The sequence below is a fragment of the Salmo trutta genome, unplaced genomic scaffold, assembly GCF_901001165.1.
Source record: "Salmo trutta unplaced genomic scaffold, fSalTru1.1, whole genome shotgun sequence".
Classification (NCBI taxonomy): domain Eukaryota; kingdom Metazoa; phylum Chordata; class Actinopteri; order Salmoniformes; family Salmonidae; genus Salmo; species Salmo trutta.
In genome coordinates, this window is record NW_021822911.1 from 11415005 (window position 1) to 11435515 (window position 20511).

The window sequence follows — 20511 nt, forward strand, 5'->3', positions numbered from 1 at the left end:
CCTCACTCTCAGAGAAATCAGTAGTACTGCTAGGTTTTACACAGTAATAATATATATCTGTCTCACTCTCAGAGAAATCAGTAGTACTGCTAGGTTTTACACAGTAATAATATATATCTGCCTCTCAGAGAAATCAGTAGTACTGCTAGGTTTAACACAGTAATAATATATATCTGCCTCTCAGAGAAATCAGTAGTACTGCTAGGTTTAATACAGTAATAATATATATCTGCCTCAATCTCAGAGAAATCAGTAGTACTGCTAGGTTTTATACAGTAATAATATATATCTGTCTCACTCTCAGAGAAATCAGTAGTACTGCTAGGTTTTATACAGTAATAATATATATCTGCCTCTCAGAGAAATCAGTAGTACTGCTAGGTTTAATACAGTAATAATATATATCTGCCTCAATCTCAGAGAAATCAGTAGTACTGCTAGGTTTTATACAGTAATAATATATATCTGTCTCACTCTCAGAGAAATCAGTAGTACTGCTAGGTTTTATACAGTAATAATATATATCTGTCTCACTCTCAGAGAAATCAGTAGTACTGCTAGGTTTTATACAGTAATAATATATATCTGTCTCACTCTCAGAGAAATCAGTAGTACTGCTAGGTTTTACACAGTAATAATATATATCTGTCTCACTCTCAGAGAAATCAGTAGTACAGCTAGGTTTTACACAGTAATAATATATATCTGTCTCACTCTCAGAGAAATCAGTAGTACTGCTAGGTTTTACACAGTAACAACATATATCTGTCTCACTCTCAGAGAAATCAGTAGTACTGCTAGGTTTAATACAGTAATAATATATATCTGTCTCTCAGAGAAATCAGTAGTACTGCTAGGTTTTATACAGTAATAATATATATCTGCCTCACTCTCAGGGAAATCAGTAGTACTGCTAGGTTTTATACAGTAATAATATACATCTGTCTCACTCTCAGAGAAATCAGTAGTACTGCTAGGTTTTACACAGTAATAATATATATCTGCCTCACTCTCAGAGAAATGAGTAGTACTGCTAGGTTTTATACAGTAATAATATATATCTGCCTCACTCTCAGGGAAATCAGTAGTACTGCTAGGTTTTATACAGTAATAATATACATCTGTCTCACTCTCAGAGAAATCAGTAGTACTGCTAGGTTTTATACAGTAATAATATATATCTGTCTCACTCTCAGAGAAATCAGTAGTACTGCTAGGTTTTATACAGTAATAATATATATCTGCCTCTCAGAGAAATCAGTAGTACTGCTAAGTTTAATACAGTAATAATATATATCTGCCTCAATCTCAGAGAAATCAGTAGTACTGCAAGGTTTTATACAGTAATAATATATATCTGTCTCACTCTCAGAGAAATCAGTAGTACTGCTAGGTTTTATAAAGTAATAATATATATATATGTCTCACTCTCAGAGAAATCAGTAGTACTGCTAGGTTTTACACAGTAATAATATATATCTGTCTCACTCTCAGAGAAATCAGTAGTACAGCTAGGTTTTACACAGTAATAATATATATCTGTCTCACTCTCAGAGAAATCAGTAGTACTGCTAGGTTTTACACAGTAACAATATATATCTGTCTCACTCTCAGAGAAATCAGTAGTACTGCTAGGTTTAATACAGTAATAATATATATCTGTCTCTCAGAGAAATCAGTAGTACTGCTAGGTTTTATACAGTAATAATATATATCTGCCTCACTCGCAGAGAAATCAGTAGTACTGCTAGGTTTTACACAGTAATAATATATATCTGCCTCACTCTCAGAGAAATCAGTAGTACTGCTAGGTTTTATACAGTAATAATATATATCTGCCTCACTCTCAGGGAAATCAGTAGTACTGCTAGGTTTTATACAGTAATAATATACATCTGTCTCACTCTCAGAGAAATCAGTAGTACTGCTAGGTTTTATGCAGTAATAATATTTATCTGCCTCACTCTCAGAGAAATCAGTAGTACTGCTAGGTTTTATACAGTAATAATATATATCTGCCTCACTCTCAGAGAAATCAGTAGTACTGCTAGGTTTTATACAGTAATAATATATATCTGCCTCACTCTCAGAGAAATCAGTAGTACTGCTAGGTTTAATACAGTAATAATATATATCTGCCTCACTCTCAGAGAAATCAGTAGTACTGCTAGGTTTTATACAGTAATAATATATATCTGCCTCACTCTCAGAGAAATCAGTAGTACTGCTAGGTTTAATACAGTAATAATATATATCTGCCTCACTCTCAGAGAAATCAGTAGTACTGCTAGGTTTTATACAGTAATAATATATATCTGCCTCACTCTCAGAGAAATCAGTAGTACTGCTAGGTTTTATACAGTAATAATTAATATCTGCCTCTCAGTGAAATCAGTAGTACTGCTAGGTTTAACACAGTAATAATATATATCTGCCTCTCAGAGAAATCAGTAGTACTGCTAGGTTTAATACAGTAATAATATATATCTGCCTCACTCTCAGAGAAATCAGTAGTACTGCTAGGTTTAATACAGTAATAATATATATCTGTCTCACTCTCAGAGAAATCAGTAGTACTGCTAGGTTTTATACAGTAATAATATATATCTGCCTCTCAGAGAAATCAGTAGTACTGCTAGGTTTAATACAGTAATAATATATATCTGCCTCAATCTCAGAGAAATCAGTAGTACTGCTAGGTTTTATACAGTAATAATATATATCTGTCTCACTCTCAGAGAAATCAGTAGTACTGCTAGGTTTTATACAGTAATAATATATATCTGTCTCACTCTCAGAGAAATCAGTAGTACTGCTAGGTTTTATACAGTAATAATATATATCTGTCTCACTCTCAGAGAAATCAGTAGTACTGCTAGGTTTTACACAGTAATAATATATATCTGTCTCACTCTCAGAGAAATCAGTAGTACAGCTAGGTTTTACACAGTAATAATATATATCTGTCTCACTCTCAGAGAAATCAGTAGTACTGCTAGGTTTTACACAGTAACAACATATATCTGTCTCACTCTCAGAGAAATCAGTAGTACTGCTAGGTTTAATACAGTAGTAATATATATCTGTCTCTCAGAGAAATCAGTAGTACTGCTAGGTTTTATACAGTAATAATATATATCTGCCTCACTCTCAGGGAAATCAGTAGTACTGCTAGGTTTTATACAGTAATAATATACATCTGTCTCACTCTCAGAGAAATCAGTAGTACTGCTAGGTTTTACACAGTAATAATATATATCTGCCTCACTCTCAGAGAAATGAGTAGTACTGCTAGGTTTTATACAGTAATAATATATATCTGCCTCACTCTCAGGGAAATCAGTAGTACTGCTAGGTTTTATACAGTAATAATATACATCTGTCTCACTCTCAGAGAAATCAGTAGTACTGCTAGGTTTTATACAGTAATAATATATATCTGTCTCACTCTCAGAGAAATCAGTAGTACTGCTAGGTTTTATACAGTAATAATATATATCTGCCTCTCAGAGAAATCAGTAGTACTGCTAAGTTTAATACAGTAATAATATATATCTGCCTCAATCTCAGAGAAATCAGTAGTACTGCAAGGTTTTATACAGTAATAATATATATCTGTCTCACTCTCAGAGAAATCAGTAGTACTGCTAGGTTTTATAAAGTAATAATATATATATATGTCTCACTCTCAGAGAAATCAGTAGTACTGCTAGGTTTTACACAGTAATAATATATATCTGTCTCACTCTCAGAGAAATCAGTAGTACAGCTAGGTTTTACACAGTAATAATATATATCTGTCTCACTCTCAGAGAAATCAGTAGTACTGCTAGGTTTTACACAGTAACAATATATATCTGTCTCACTCTCAGAGAAATCAGTAGTACTGCTAGGTTTAATACAGTAATAATATATATCTGTCTCTCAGAGAAATCAGTAGTACTGCTAGGTTTTATACAGTAATAATATATATCTGCCTCACTCGCAGAGAAATCAGTAGTACTGCTAGGTTTTACACAGTAATAATATATATCTGCCTCACTCTCAGAGAAATCAGTAGTACTGCTAGGTTTTATACAGTAATAATATATATCTGCCTCACTCTCAGGGAAATCAGTAGTACTGCTAGGTTTTATACAGTAATAATATACATCTGTCTCACTCTCAGAGAAATCAGTAGTACTGCTAGGTTTTATGCAGTAATAATATTTATCTGCCTCACTCTCAGAGAAATCAGTAGTACTGCTAGGTTTTATACAGTAATAATATATATCTGCCTCACTCTCAGAGAAATCAGTAGTACTGCTAGGTTTTATACAGTAATAATATATATCTGCCTCACTCTCAGAGAAATCAGTAGTACTGCTAGGTTTAATACAGTAATAATATATATCTGCCTCACTCTCAGAGAAATCAGTAGTACTGCTAGGTTTTATACAGTAATAATATATATCTGCCTCACTCTCAGAGAAATCAGTAGTACTGCTAGGTTTAATACAGTAATAATATATATCTGCCTCACTCTCAGAGAAATCAGTAGTACTGCTAGGTTTTATACAGTAATAATATATATCTGCCTCACTCTCAGAGAAATCAGTAGTACTGCTAGGTTTTATACAGTAATAATTAATATCTGCCTCTCAGTGAAATCAGTAGTACTGCTAGGTTTAACACAGTAATAATATATATCTGCCTCTCAGAGAAATCAGTAGTACTGCTAGGTTTAATACAGTAATAATATATATCTGCCTCACTCTCAGAGAAATCAGTAGTACTGCTAGGTTTAATACAGTAATAATATATATCTGCCTCACTCTCAGAGAAATCAGTAGTCCTGCTAGGTTTAATACAGTAATAATATATATCTGCCTCACTCTCAGAGAAATCAGTAGTACTGCTAGGTTTTATACAGTAATAATATATATCTGCCTCACTCTCAGAGAAATCAGTAGTACTGCTAGGTTTTATACAGTAATAATATACATCTGTCTCTCTCTCAGAGAAATCAGTAGTACTGCTAGGTTTTATACAGTAATAATATTTATCTGCCTCACTCTCAGATAAATCAGTAGTACTGCTAGGTTTAACACAGTAATAATATATATCTGCCTCTCAGAGAAATCAGTAGTACTGCTAGGTTTTATACAGTAATAATAATATATATCTCTCACTCTCAGAGAAATCAGTAGTACTGCTAGGTTTTATACAGTCAAATGTGACCGACCGGCTCAATTCGGTCTCATGTAGCAAAAATAGAAATTATGATTTTTTACATTGGATAAAATTAGAGACTCAGCGCTAGAAAATGGTATTTTATTTTTATTTTTATTTTATTTCACCTTTTTTTCAACCAGGTAGGCCAGTTGAGAACACTTCTCATTTACAACTGCGACCTGGCCAAGATAAAGCAAAGCAGTGCAACACAAACAACAACACAGAGTTACACATGGATAAAACGGACGTACAGTCAATAACACAATAGAAAAGTCTATATACAGTGTGTGGAAATGACATGAGGAAGTAAGGCAATAAATAGGCCATGCAATTTAGCAAATTAACACTGGAGTGATAGATGAGCAGATGATGATGTGCAAGTAGAAATACTGTTGTGCAAAACAGCAAAAATATAAATAAAAACAATATGGGGATGAGGTAGGTAGATTGGATGGGCTATTTACAGATGGACTATGTACAGCTGCAGTGATCGGTTAGCTGCTCAGATAGCTGATGTTTAAAGTTAGTGAGTGAGATATAAGACTCCAACTTCAGTGATTTTTGCAATTCGTTCCAGTCATTGGAAGAAGAGAACTGGAAGGAAAGGCGCCCAAAGGAGGTGTTGGCTTTTGGGATGACCAGTGAGATATACCTGCTGGAGCGCGTGCTACAGGTGGGTGTTGTTATGGTGACCAGTGAGCTGAGATAAGGCGGAGCTTTACCTAGCAAAGACTTATAGATGACCTGGAGCCAGTGGGTCTGGCGACGAATATGTAGCGAGGGCCAGCCAACGAGTGCATACAGGTTGCAGTGGTGGGTGGTATATTGGGCTGTGGTGACAAAAAGGATTGCACTGTGATAGACTGCATCCACTTTGCTGAGTAGAGTGTTGTAGGCTATTTTGTAAATGACATGGCCGAAGTCGAGGATCGGTAGGATAGTCAGTTTTACGAGGGTATGTTTGGCAGCTTGAGTGAAGGAGGCTTTGTTGTGAAATAGGAAGCCGATTAAAAATTTAATTTTGGATTGGAGATGCTTAATATGAGTCTGGAAGGAGAGTTTACAGTCTAGTCAGACACCTATTTGTAGTTGTCCACATATTCTAAGTCAAAACCATCCAGAGTAGTGATGCTAGGTGGGCGGGTGGGTGCGGGCAGCGATCGGTTGAAAAGCATGCATTTAGTTTTACTAGTGTTTAAGAGCATTCGGTGGCCACGGAAGGAGTGTTGTATGGCATTGAAGCTCATTTGGAGGTTTGTTAACACAGTGTCCAGAGAAGGGCCAGATGTATACAGAATGGTGTTGTCTGCGTAGAGGTGGATCAGGGAATCACCAGCAGCAAGAGCGACATCATTGATATATACAGAGAAAAGTGTCGGCCCGAGAATTGAACCCTGTGGTAACCCCATTGAGACAGCCAGAGGTCCGGACAACAGGCCTTCCGATTTGATGCACTGTACTCTATCTGAGAAGTTATTGGGGAACCAGGCGAGGCAGTCATTTGAGAAACCAAGGCTGTTGAGTCTGCCGATAAGAATACGGTGATTGACAGAGACGAATGCCTTGGCCAGGTGGATGAAGACGGCTGCACAGTACTGTCTTTAATCGATGGCGGTTATGATATCGTTTATTACCTTGAGCGTGGCTGAGGTGACCAGCTCGGAAACCAGATTGCGCAGCGGAGAAGGTACGGTGGTGTATATCATACACCACAGTTGAGGAACAATGGGAAAGTAATTCTGCTTTGAACGTTGATAAACTTGTAACCTCACGTTTGAGAAAATGGCCATTGAAAGTGTTGGTACCTACTCGAGAGCTCTTCTTTGTCTACAGCGCTGTTACTTTGGCAGATAATGTTTAAGTCAGATTCATTGTTTGTTATGCTATAAATTGTTATTTTATGGTTGTAAGTGATAAAATGAACTAGAAAATGTTATATTTTGCAATTCTGAGTAATTACTACTTTAGTAAGGAATTAAACATTATTCAGTACTACTGCAGTTGCTACATAATTCCAATAGATGGCAGCATAAGACCACAAATGACATTTCAGAAGATTAGTTTAGTTCTCCCTGGATACACCACCACTACCCTCACAGGAAAACTCCTGTGTGAGCTTCTTTCTGTCCCTTTACACACTGCTAACACAAGAGGAAGGACTGAAAAAGCATTTAACAGATTGCTGTGCAGTCATATAATGATCATTCATATTTATTATTACCTGTTTTTATGCTCATGTTTTGAAATTATACTTCATTAATATTACGATTACCAATAAGCCTGAACATTAATTCAGACACCTCTGGTTGAGAAAAACTTACTTTCATAGTACATTCATTGTAAAATTCATCAACCAACATCAAGCCACTCTGCCTTCTCGAGCAAGTAGTCAACTCAGCCCCGCTAAAAAGCTTGTGTAGTCACTCTGCCTTCTCTCGCAAGCGAGGGGCATGTTGTGGTAAATTGACTAACAGGGAGGGTTGAATGATGTAATTTATTGGTGGGCTGGAAGACGCACTCTTGTCTTTTCTATTCTGAGGTTGTTTACTCGCAATATCAGATATTAAGATTATGTTTTATAATGCATGTATACTAAGGTTGAGGTTCTGACTAGTGATAATTTACCCGGGGTTTAATACCTGCTATAGTCACTGTTTATTTGCTCTCCCAAAAGCAACACAGCCCTAATATGAGATATATAACTAACTAAAGTAATGAGTGACCATTTTAGAAAATCATGGGACATATAGTCTGTGGTTGCATGCTATTTTATGTCAATCATATTGCTGCTTGTAGCCTATAACTGATGTTTCGTGGTCTTATGCTGCCATCTATTGGAAATATTTAGCAATTAAAAGGTATTAATTTCACGTACAGACATTGGTGAAGCAGCTGAGAAATAAAGTGTATTTTTCTTGTTAATTCTTTAGATCAGTCTCAAACCTGCCCCATCTATGCGATGCCAATTGTTGGACTTTCACATAGAGGTTACCAGGTCACCCAGTTCAAACCACATTTGAAAACTAAAACACGTGTCTTGTTTATCAAGTGTTCTGTCTTGAAATAATACATATAATAACATAACAAAACAATAAAAGCTAAAAGATTAGACAGGTTTTGATGAACAAAATAATAAAAATGCTATTTAGTACTATAATTGTATTTACCAACATAATATTATGACTAAAATAGTTTCTAAAAGTGTTCTAGAAACAGGGTTAGGGGTTAAGGCTTAATTAGGTAATACGTAGGGTTAGAGTTTCTGTATAGCACTTTGTGACATCTGCTGATGTAAAAAGGGCTTTATAAATAAGGCAAGAAATAGTATGTGTTTATAACTCTCTTGCTCCTCCTTGTGGCCTTCTGTGGGTACTACATAACTCACTCACAACTCCTGCTAGGCTCATAATCTGGGGTAGAAATTGCATCAGATCTACAAATCAATGAGCTAGACCTGTCCATTTGGTTTGTAACTCAGTAAACCTGCGCAGCATTCACTCAATTCAATGCCTATGAACGAAGATTTAGATGCATATCAAATTACCCAGCAGTCATTCAGAAACAACAAGTAGTCAAAAAAAGTGTTATTTCTTAATAAAAAACGTCTGCTGGCTGTTTAAACGGCCACATCTTGAAAAAGAGGAAAGGGACGTGTTTTGTTTAGGTTGTATACCTTTTTCTGAAAATAAGCATGGTTAACCATGACCAGAAAATGTTTAACGTTTGGTACTGTGGGTCACCACAACATGTACTTCAGCAAATAGGGATGGTGCTCACAAAGTAGCAGTAACCCTGTAAGTAATAAGTTCTGTGTTAATCCTACAAGGTGAACGTAGGCCTGTTTCATTGATATCCATAGAGAAGCTGCCTTTGTGATGCAGAACAATGAGTTGGGAATAGAATGTTCTGAAGGTGAGTTTTTACAACGGTGCTCAATAGAACTAACAGGAGCTGGCAGGGAGAAAAATGACCTAAAATAAGGCATGTTTTTTCATGATTACTTCCTAAATAGGGGGATAAGGTAATGTTATGAAACTGGGCTCTGTTGTAGATGCAATGAACTAGTTTTTATCAGAATTTTTTTTTTTAAATGGGACGTGTCCCGCCTACTTGAGGCCCCTCCGAAAATAATATTAAAAAGTTTGGTCCTTGGACACAGAGGGTTTAAACACTAAAGTTACCGTCCACCGAGTGAAGAGAGGAGAACCGGACAGAGGTAGCATCCGTTAATGAGAGAATGAGGATAGGATAACTAGTATGCTGCTTATAACATTATTGTTAAGGGACTTGATGCCTACTATGCCAAACCTATTTAGAGTTGTTAAACGGGTGTGAAGAGTGTGTTGATATAACGATAATATTGTCAAAATTCTGATTGTAACAACGATCACAATTGGTTAAAAAATATGCATTCCATTATATTAGGCAATAATTAAGAGCAGGCAAAGTGGTCGTGTCATGTGAAAATGCTATCAAATGTCTTACATTGCAACGAGTACAGTCAGGGTGCCGTGGCGCCCCTGCAGTACCTCCACAGACCCCGGATTGAGAACCCCTGATTTAGCAGATGCTCTTATCCAGAGAGATTTACAGTAAGTGCATTCATAGCTATTTATTTTGGAAATAATACAGTAAAATATACAGGATAGGAGCATTATATTCCAGCTAAACAATGGATTTATAGCGTTTTGCAATAAATAAAAAATATATATATATACCCATCTAAAATCTATTAATTAAAAATCTGAGAACAGTAATTTTGAAGGTACCCATAAGCAACCATTTCTGATTAAAAAAAACAAATGTGACATTTTTTGGAAATAGCATTTTTTGAATAAACTCTTAATAATTCTTAAACAAAATTGTCATCTCACCTCTTAGCTTTGGTGTCATGTTCCCCAGAGAGACTCATTTTAGAGGCAGGTCCCCCCTCCTCTCTCTCCCCAGAGAGACTCATTTTAGAGGCAGGTCCCCCCTCCTCTCTCTCCCCAGAGAGACTCATTTTAGAGGCAGTTCCCCCCTCCTCTCTCTCCCCAGAGAGACTCATTTTAGAGCACTGACCCCTGTAAACAGAGATCCAGCATGTTGGTTGTGGTCAACACAGTGACAACTAAACAGAGATCCAGCATGTTGGTTGTGGTTAACACAGTGACAACTAAACAGAGATCCAGCATGTTGGTTGTGGTTAACACAGTAACAACTAAACAGAGATCCAACATGTTGGTTGTGGTCAACACAGTGACAACTAAACAGAGATCCAGCATGTTGGTTGTGGTTAACACAGTGACAACTAAACAGAGATCCAACATGTTGGTTGTGGTTAACACAGTGACAACTAAACAGAGATCCAGCATGTTGGTTGTGGTCAACACAGTGACAACTAATTATTGATTGCCAATTGTTCTCATGTATTCATTATCTCCTTGAGAAATAAAACATTTACTAACAGACATAGAAACAGTCAGGTGATTTAAAGCAATCACATTAATATGTAGTTGTGACATTTAATCTCCATGGTAACTGTCAATAAAAATAATAAGTCACTGTTTGTTAAGGTAGTTATAGACAGTACAGCAACAATAATAATAATAATAATAATACTAATTATACTACTACTAATAATAATAATAATAATAATAATAATAATAATAATAAGTCACTGTTTGTTAAGGTAGTTATAGACAGTACAGCAACAATAATAATAATAATAATAATAATAATAAGTCACTGTTTGTTAAGGTAGTTATAGACAGTACAGCAACACAAGGCCATGTCTCACACGTATTTGTATTCACTAACAGTAGGCTATTTATTGTCTTTCAATCTGTTATTTTCTAAACGTATCTGAGAATGTAGACAGAAGGGCTAAAACGGGCATGATTGATCTGAGGAGGAAATTGTTGATCCATTCAGAAAGGTTTTATGCATCAAGTGAGAGTTGTTATATTATGTAAAGTAGACTAGGTTATAATGTATAATAGCAGTTTGTTAGTGATATGCAGATCAAGGTCTATACCTCGGCTATAGCCTACATATCATAGATGACCAGTCTAAACCTGTTCAGATCAACATAATGTTATAGTCCTACCAGTAGCAGGACAGAGAATGTACTGTATATAACCTACATATCATAGATGACCAGTCTAAACCTGTTCAGATCAACATAATGTTATAGTCCTACCAGTAGCAGGACAGAGAATGTACTGTATATAACCTACATATCATAGATGACCAGCCTAAACCTGTTCAGATCAACATAATGTTATAGTCCTACCAGTAGCAGGACAGAGAATGTACTGTATATAACCTACATATCATAGATGACCAGTCTAAACCTGTTCAGATCAACATAATGTTATAGTCCTACCAGTAGCAGGACAGAGAATGTACTGTATATAACCTACATATCATAGATGACCAGTCTAAACCTGTTCAGATCAACATAATGTTATAGTCCTACCAGTAGCAGGACAGAGAATGTACTGTATATAACCTACATATCATAGATGACCAGTCTAAACCTGTTCAGATCAACATAATGTTATAGTCCTACCAGTAGCAGGACAGAGAATGTACTGTATATAACCTACATATCATAGATGACCAGTCTAAACCTGTTCAGATCAACATAATGTTATAGTCCTACCAGTAGCAGGACAGAGAATGTACTGTATATAACCTACATATCATAGATGACCAGTCTAAACCTGTTCAGATCAGTTCACAGAGACCATCAGGTTTGTCGGCATGATAAGTGATCATAGCCTTATAATAGTTAGTAGGTAGTCTAGACCAACAGTATGAGAGTCTGCCCGTCTTTCCTACATACCAACACATTTATTCAATGTTACCGAGAAATATGTGCCACAGTTTCAACAGCCATTTTTTGTAACTGCGTAGACAACACACTTACTTTCACGTTCATATGAGGAAATCACAAAACTTCTGACAGTCACTGGTGCAGCCGCCTGTTTTCTTGCAGATGAAGCAGCTTTCACAGGCAACTCATTCAACCAGCCTAAACAACAGTAAATACAAGATGTCAAGTGGTCAAAAGTGAATCTCAATAGAGCCATATACATTAGAGGAGGGGTATATTGCTGCAGATGTTGGATCTTAATTTGAGCCAGTTTGCTACACCAGGAAAATAATCCTGCAGAAACGGGACATTTGAATTATTGTGTGGATTATAATTAATGAACAGTTTTAAAATGGAAAAGTGCAATTTATCATCTTCAGAAAACCTTTTCTAAAGTTTAATTACACTCAAATACACTACAAGTTTAGTTTTTCTGCAACAGGGTGATCAAATTAAGATCCTACCTCTGTACAGAGTTTATGTCTTTATTTGAAAAGGGCAGTTTGAGTTATTAGCAATAACATTGCAACTGTCAGCTGATGTAAACCTCTGTGATTGGATGTTATAGACCCCCATACATATCCCCATGTACAATTATGTGTACAGATGTAGGATCTTAATTTGATCACCCCCCACTGCAGAATAACTTTCCGGCAATGCAGGAAATGTAAAACTTGTAGTGTATTTGAGGTTTAAAAAGGCTTCTGAAGTTTGTAATTTCCACTTAGAAATTTCAGACTTGAGTTTTCTGTCTCAGTAGTAGTAGACTGTTAGGAGGGTTTTACTGTCATTCACTATACTAACATTACACCAACCTGTCTCAGTAGTAGTAGACTGTTAGGAGGGTTTTACTGTCATTCACTATACTAACATTACACCAACCTGTCTCAGTAGTAGTAGACTGTTAGGAGGGTTTTACTGTCATTCACTATACTAACATTACACCAACCTGTCTCAGTAGTAGTAGACTGTTAGGAGGGTTTTACTGTCATTCACTATACTAACATGACACCAACCTGTCTCAGTAGTAGTAGACTGTTAGGAGTGTTTTACTGTCCTTCACTATACTAACATTACACCAACCTGTCTCAGTAGTAGTAGACTGTTAGGAGGGTTTTACTGTCCTTCACTATACTAACATTACATTTAATTTATCTACACACTTTACAATAATCCCTGGCAGGATTCTCACCTTGAAACTTCATTGTGATTTCTTTCTGTTCTGTTGTGTATATTCTGATGGGTGAGGTCTGAGCTGGAATGTGCAGCTAACTGAAGCTGGCTAGCTTTAGAAAACCAGTATATCAAGCCTGTATCATAGTTTACCCCTCAGGCTATGTTCAGGTTTCAGCAAGAGGCAGGTATCAACATGCCGAGTCGTAGGATACAACCTGGGTCGTATTCATTAGTTTACTCCACAGCCAACAGTTTTAAGATGTTAAATAAAACATAAACCATTTACTCTAAACGCTGTACAATGTGACCTAAACGGTTTCTGTTGCCAAACGTTTTGCTACGGTCGGCACTAATGAATACACATAAACTGTTTTGAGGAAGTGTAAGTTGTTGTTAGGCTCTCGAACAATATTTATTTGTCTCTCTTTCACACAACATACCTTCCTGAGTGAAAAGAGTTAACTATAGATTATAAAGAGAACATGTTTGTTTGTTGCTTGTGTTTTAAGCCTGTTTCGAGAAGACAAGTCTATAGACCTATGATACAGTACACTCTTAGAATAAAGGGTTCCAAACGGGTCCTCCGGCCGTCCCCATAGGAGAACGCTTTTGGGTTCCAGGTAGAACCCTTCTGGCTTCCATGTAGAACCCTCGGTGGAAAGGGTTCTTCACGGAACCCAGAAGTGTTCTACCTAGTACCACAAAAAAGGGTTCTACAAAGGGTTCTCCTATGGGGACAGCCAAAGAACCCTTTTAGATTGTAGATAGTGTAGGAGCGATCACCCTGGGGCACACAGATGGGCACAGAACGAATTCACCCCACGCATCTAATTTGTATCGAAAACATTTTAAGGAGAGTAGGACTATTATAACACTGTCCACCAAAAATATAATTAACTATATGAATACACACAACAATATCATCAACTATATGAATACACATAACAATATCACCAACTATATTAATACACACAACAATATCACCAACTATATTAATACACACAACAATATCATCAACTATATGAATACACACAACAATATCATCAACTATATGAATACACACAACAATATCATCAACTATATGAATACACATAACAATATCATCAACTATATGAATACACACAACAATATCACCAACTATATTAATACACACAACAATATCATCAACTATATGAATACACACAACAATATCATCAACTATATTAATACACATAACAATCGTCGTCTTACCTTTTATCTCTCAATAGAAACAGAGTCTGAATGATCATTCGGTCGTCGAAAGTTACTTTCGTTTGCTCTGCTCATTTCCATATCAGGTTCTACCTGTTCTCTCTCCGAGTCCCTCTCTCTTTACAGCTCTTACAATGTGCCTTGGCAAACATTCTACAACTGTCTGGAAGTCTATTGGAGGGATGGTGGTGTTTTATTTTGTTGAGACCTGGTGACTGAGACGGCCGTGGCATATTGTGAAACATCAGCAAGTTCAGCAGTCTTCATCACTGAAGCTCCTGCCAATCGTGCCCCAACAATCACCAATCGTTAAGCTCTTCCCGAGCAGGGTCACAGTCTCTCCTGGTTGCAGCTCCTCTCTCTCCCCAGGGGTAGCAGCTCCTCTCTCCCCAGGGGTAGCAGCTCCTCTCTCTCCCCAGGGGTAGCAGCTCCTCTCTCCCCAGGGGTAGCAGCTCCTCTCTCCCCAGGGGTAGCAGCTTCTCTCTCCCCAGGGGTAGCAGCTTCTCTCTCCCCAGGGGTAACAGCTCCTCTCTCTCCCCAGGGGTAGCAGCTCCTCTCTCTCCCCAGGGGTAGCAGCTCCTCTCTCTCCCCAGGGGTAGCAGCTTCTCTCTCCCCAGGGGTAGCAGCTTCTCTCTCCCCAGGGGTAGCAGCCCCTCTCTCTCCCCAGGGGTAGCAGCTCCTCTCTCCCCAGGGGTAGCAGCTCCTCTCTCCCAGGGGTAGCAGCTCCTCTCTCTCCCCAGGGGTAGCAGCTCCTCTCTCCCCAGGGGTAGCAGCTCCTCTCTCTCCCCAGGGGTAGCAGCTCCTCTCTCCCCAGGGGTAGCAGCTCCTCTCTCCCCAGGGGTAGCAGCTTCTCTCTCCCCTAGGATGTGAAGACATTGGTGGCTTAGCCCATAGCCAGTAGGGGGGTCAGGGACGGAATTTCAACAGCTAAAACCATGAATACAACACCAGTGTATTGCCAAAAATGACTCAACAACTTCAAACATAGACTCTGACCTGTCCAATGAGCCAAACTGATTAAAGTCTCTCTCTTTCTCTCTCTCTCTCTCTCTCTCTCTCTCTCTCTCTCTCTCTCTCTCTCATACAGACTCACAAACAGTGCAGTAATTAGAACCCCTATAGCAGCTATAAGTAATACAGTCTACTGTACACTCCCCTCCTCTGCCTCTCTCCATCACTTTCTCTGTGTCGTCTGTTGCTGTCTCTGTGACTTGTCTGGTGTTTCTCTCCATCACCTGAATAGTTGGTGAGGGTTAGGCCTACTACAATACAACATTCAAAACATGAAAACACAACTACATAACTAGCCTGTTCAACCTCTCTTTCGTATCGTCTGAGATCGCTAAAGACTGGAAAGCTGCCGCGGTCATCCCCCTCTTCAAAGGGGGTGACACTCTAGACCCAAACTGTTAAAGACCTATATCTATCCTACCCTGCCTTTCTAAAGTCTTCGAAAGCCAAGTTAATAAACAGATCACCGACCATCTCGAATCCCACCGTACCTTCTCCGCTATGCAATCTGGTTTCAGAGCTGATCATGGGTGCACCTCAGCCACGCTCAAGGTCATTAACGATATCATAACCGCCATTGATAAAAGACAGTAGTGTGCAGCCGTCTTCATCGACCTGGCCAAGGCTTTCGACTCTGTCAATCACCATATTCTTATCAGCAGACTCAACAGCCTTGGTTTCTGTAATGACTGCCTCGCCTGGTTCACCAACTACTTCTCAGATAGAGTTCAGTGTGTCAAATCGGAGGGCCTGTTGTCCGGACCTCTGGCGGTCTCTATGGGGGTGCCACAGGGTTCAATTCTCGGGCCAACTCTTTTCTCTATATACATCAATGATGTCGCTCTTGCTGCTGGTGAGTCTCTGATCCACCTCTACGCAGACGACACCATTCTGTATACATCTGGCCCTTCTTTGGACACTGTGTTAGCAAACCTCCAAACGACCTTCAATGCCATATAACTCTGCAACAAAGCCTCCTTCACTCATGCTGCCAAACATACCCTCGTAAAACTCACTATCCTACCGATCCTTGACTTCGGTGATGTCATTTTCAAAATATCCTCCAACACTCTACTCAGCAAATTTGATGTAGTCTATCACAGTGCCATCCGTTTTGTCACCAAAGCCCGATATACTACCCATCACTGCGACCTGTATGCTCTCGTTGGCTGGCCCTTGCTTCATATTCGTCGCCAAACCCACTGGCTCCAGGTCATTTATAAGCCTTTGCTAGGTGTAGCCACGCCTTATCTCAGCTCACTGGTCACAATAGCAGCATCCACCCGTAGCACGCGCTCCAGCAGGTATATCTCACTGGTCATCCCCAAAGCCAATTCCTCCTTTGGCTGCCTTACCTTCCAGTTCCCTGCTGCCAATGATTGGAACAAACTGCAAAAATCACTGAAGCTGGAGACTCATATCTCCCTCACTAACTTTAAGCATCAGCTGTCAGAGCAGCTTACCGATCATTGCACCTGTACATAGCCCATCTGTAAATTGCCCAACCAACTACCTCATCCCCATTTTGTTATTTTTTTAATCCTTTGCACCCCAGTATCTCTACTTGCACATTCATCTTCTGCACATCTATCACTCCAGTGTTTAATTGCTAAATTGTAATTATTTCTCCACTCTGGCCTATTTATTGCCTTACCTCCCTAATCTTACTACATTTGCACACACTGTATATAGACTTTTCTATTGCGTTATTGACTGTACGTTTGTTTATTGTCATAAACTTCATCGTCTGAAGAGGAATAATCATCGGACCAATATGCAGCGGGTATATTGCTCATCTTCGTATTTATTGAAGGTAAACACACTCAAACAAAATAACGACGTTAACAGCCCAGTAAGGTGCACAGACTAAACCGGAAACAACCACCCACAAACACAAGTGAAAACGAGCACACTAAATATGGCCTCCAATTAGAGACAACAACCACCAGCTGCCTCTAATTGGAGGTCATTGAAAAAACACAACATAGAAAGAGAAACCTAGAATAAACATAGAAATAGAAAATATAGAACATACATCAAAACCCCGAAACACACAAAACTAACACCCCCCTGCCACGTCCAAACTACAATAACAGGACGTGACATTTATCCCATGTGTAACTCTGTGTTGTTGCTGTCACACTGCTTTGCTTTATCTTGGCCAGGTCACAGTTGTAAATGAGAACTTGTTCTCAACTGGCCACCTGGTTAAATAAAGGACTTGTTCTCAACTAGCCACCTGGTTAAATAAAGGACATGTTCTCTACTGGCCACCTGGTTAAATAAAGGTACATAAAATAAGAAATAACACAGAACTCTCAACTAGTTCCATCAAACAGAAAAACAACAAGAAAGCTGAATAAACACATTCAGATTTCTAGATATTGCACTTTTCTTTTGTGTTTTAGGGGTCATAGGTCAGATCAGTGGTCATGGTTGATATGCATGGACTAAAAAACAAACTTGAAACCATTTTTCTCAGATTCACTGTTTGTGTAGACTGCTCCTTGTCTTTTCTAGGGCAGTAGTTCAGGTGGCTGTGTGTGTAGACTGCTCCTTGTCTTTTCTAGGGCAGTAGTTCAGGTGGCTGTTTGTGTAGATGCTGTTTGTCTTTGTAGGGCAGTAGTTCAGGTGGCTGTGTGTGTAGACTGCTCCTTGTCTTTGTAGGGCAGTAGTTCAGGTGGCTGTGTGTGTAGACTGCTCCTTGTCTTTTCTAGGGCAGTAGTTCAGGTGGCTGTTTGTGTAGACTGCTCCTTGTATTTGTAGGGCAGTAGTTCAGGTGGCTGTTTGTGTAGACTGCTCCTTGTCTTTTCTAGGGCAGTAGTTCAGGTGGCTGCCCTTGCTCTTAGTCTGCCTCCTGTCTCTCCTATCATCATAGACAGTTGTGGAAAAAGTATCCAAATGTCATACCTGAGTAAAAGTCTAAAAATATTTCGTTCTATATATACTTAAGTATGAAAAGTCAAATTAAAAGTATACATAGTTTCAAATTCCTTCTATTAAGCAAAGCAGGCGTCACCATTTTCTTGTTTTTAAAATGTATGGATGGGGGCACATACCAAAACGAAGACGTAATTTACAAAAGATGCATTTGTGTTTCCTGACTCCGCCAGATCAGAGGCAGTAGAGATGACCATGTGTTGTCTTGATAAGTGAATTAGACCATTTTCCTGTCCTGCTAAGCTTTCAAAATGTAATGAGTACTTTTGGGTGTCAGGTAAAATGTATAGATTAAAAAGTACATTATTTTCTTTGGGAATGTAGTGATGTAAAATTATCAAAAATATAAATTCAAAAGTAAAGTACAGATACCCCAAAAAACGACTTATGTAGTACTTTATAATATTTTTACTGAAGTACTTTACACCTTCCTGAAAACAATGACTCCATACTTTGCTGAAACCTGTTCTGCCAGTTCATGTCCTTAAAGACTAGAATGTTCCATTGTGGTTACCCAAAGAGATGACAAGATAGTTCACACATTCATCATCCAGGGTTACTATCAAACATATATGTTACATTTCTGGTTGGTCCATAACTTGTTTCCTGCTTGTAGCAGGCCGTGTTAACAGGAATCCTTTTCTCTAACTAGAAGTCATGTGAGTTCATGAGAATATTTTTCTGCAGTGAGAATGTAATGCAAGTCAAGGTGTCCCTGGATGAATGTCAACAAGATCTATAAACAGCATTATTAAATTAACTGTTGTAATAAAAAAAATCAATGCTGTCATTTTCTTTATGTTGGTTAGATTTTAAAACGTTTGATTGTCACAGACACCAGATAGATGCAGTGAAATGTGTTGTTTTACAGGGTCAGCCATAGTAGTACGGCGCCCCTGGAGCAAATTAGGTGTAAGTGCCTTGCTTAAGGGCACCAACAGATTTTTACCTTGACGGCTCAGGTATTCAAACCAGCAACATTTCAGTTACTGACCCACCACTCTAACCACTAGTCTATCTGACCATACCAGTTACTGACCCACCACTCTAACCACTAGTCTATCTGACCATACCAGTTACTGACCCACCACTCTAACCACTAGTCTATCAGACCATACCAGTTACTGACCCACCACTCTAACCACTAGTCTATCTGACCATACCAGTTACTGACCCACCACTCTAACCACTAGTCTATCTGACCATACCAGTTACTGACCCACCACTCTAACCACTAGTCTATCTGACCATACCAGTTACTGACAAATCACTCTAACCACTAGTCTATCTGACCATACCAGTTACTGACCCATCACTCTAACCACTAGTCTATCTGACCATACCAGTTACTGACCCAACGCTCTAACCACTAGTCTATCTGACCATACCAGTTACTGACCCACCACTCTAACCACTAGTCTATCTGACCATACCAGTTACTGACCCAACGCTCTAACCACTAGTCTACTTTGAGCACTTGCACTGGGCCTCCATTGAGTCTCCATGTGTCAAGCAGTACAGAGAAACCCCCTCTAGATGACAGCAGAGGCTCTTGGATCTACCCTGTCTATCCACCAGTTTAGTGACCTTGTTCCATCAATATGTCCATACTACTTCACAACCCATTTCAGGTCTTGACCAGCAATGTCCCATTGGGCTCAACCAAGCCGAGAGTGAGGTTCTAGAAAGAGGACTGACTTTCATACCAACTCCTAAACAGGTGGACTGACTTTCATACCAACTCCTAAACAGGTGGACTGACTTTCATACCAACTCCTAAACAGGTGGACTGGGAGGAGCTCCGGAGGGATCTACACGTCTATCATAGAAGATTGAAGTTATCAGATCATTGTGAATATGAAACCGATTTTCCTCAGATAATATTTCCAAACCCCTCACATTGGGAACCTCAGTTGGAGTTAGTGTCAGAAACTATACATACTCTTATATGTAGGGATGTGGCTTCCTTTTCACAATTCAGAACTGGACATGTTCATTATCTTAACCTTATAAACGTTCTAGAAATATAGGGATTAAACCAGCAGATAAGGGGGCTCAGATTGTTGTAATGGATAAAGTGA

General features: G+C 38.7%; 1 protein-coding gene and 1 long non-coding RNA gene across 2 annotated transcripts in view; both read right to left on the minus strand.

Annotated features, from left to right (window-relative positions):
- Nucleotides 1-10132, minus strand: part of LOC115186470 (NLR family CARD domain-containing protein 3) — a 169496-nt gene extending 159364 nt beyond the window's left edge. Inside the window, exon 1 of the mRNA XM_029746093.1 lies at nucleotides 10089-10132. Coding sequence (XP_029601953.1) covers nucleotides 10089-10126 — 38 coding nt within the window. The 5' untranslated portion in view covers nucleotides 10127-10132. The remainder of the gene's footprint in view (nucleotides 1-10088) is intronic.
- A 128-nt stretch (nucleotides 10133-10260) lies between these two features.
- LOC115186718 (uncharacterized) lies at nucleotides 10261-14867 on the minus strand. The gene is made up of 3 exons (XR_003875852.1): nucleotides 14480-14867; nucleotides 12128-12232; nucleotides 10261-10277 (listed from the first exon to the last, which is right to left on the minus strand). It is a non-coding gene; the product is annotated as an uncharacterized LOC115186718 (long non-coding RNA).
- Between the last annotated feature and the right edge of the window lie 5644 nt (nucleotides 14868-20511).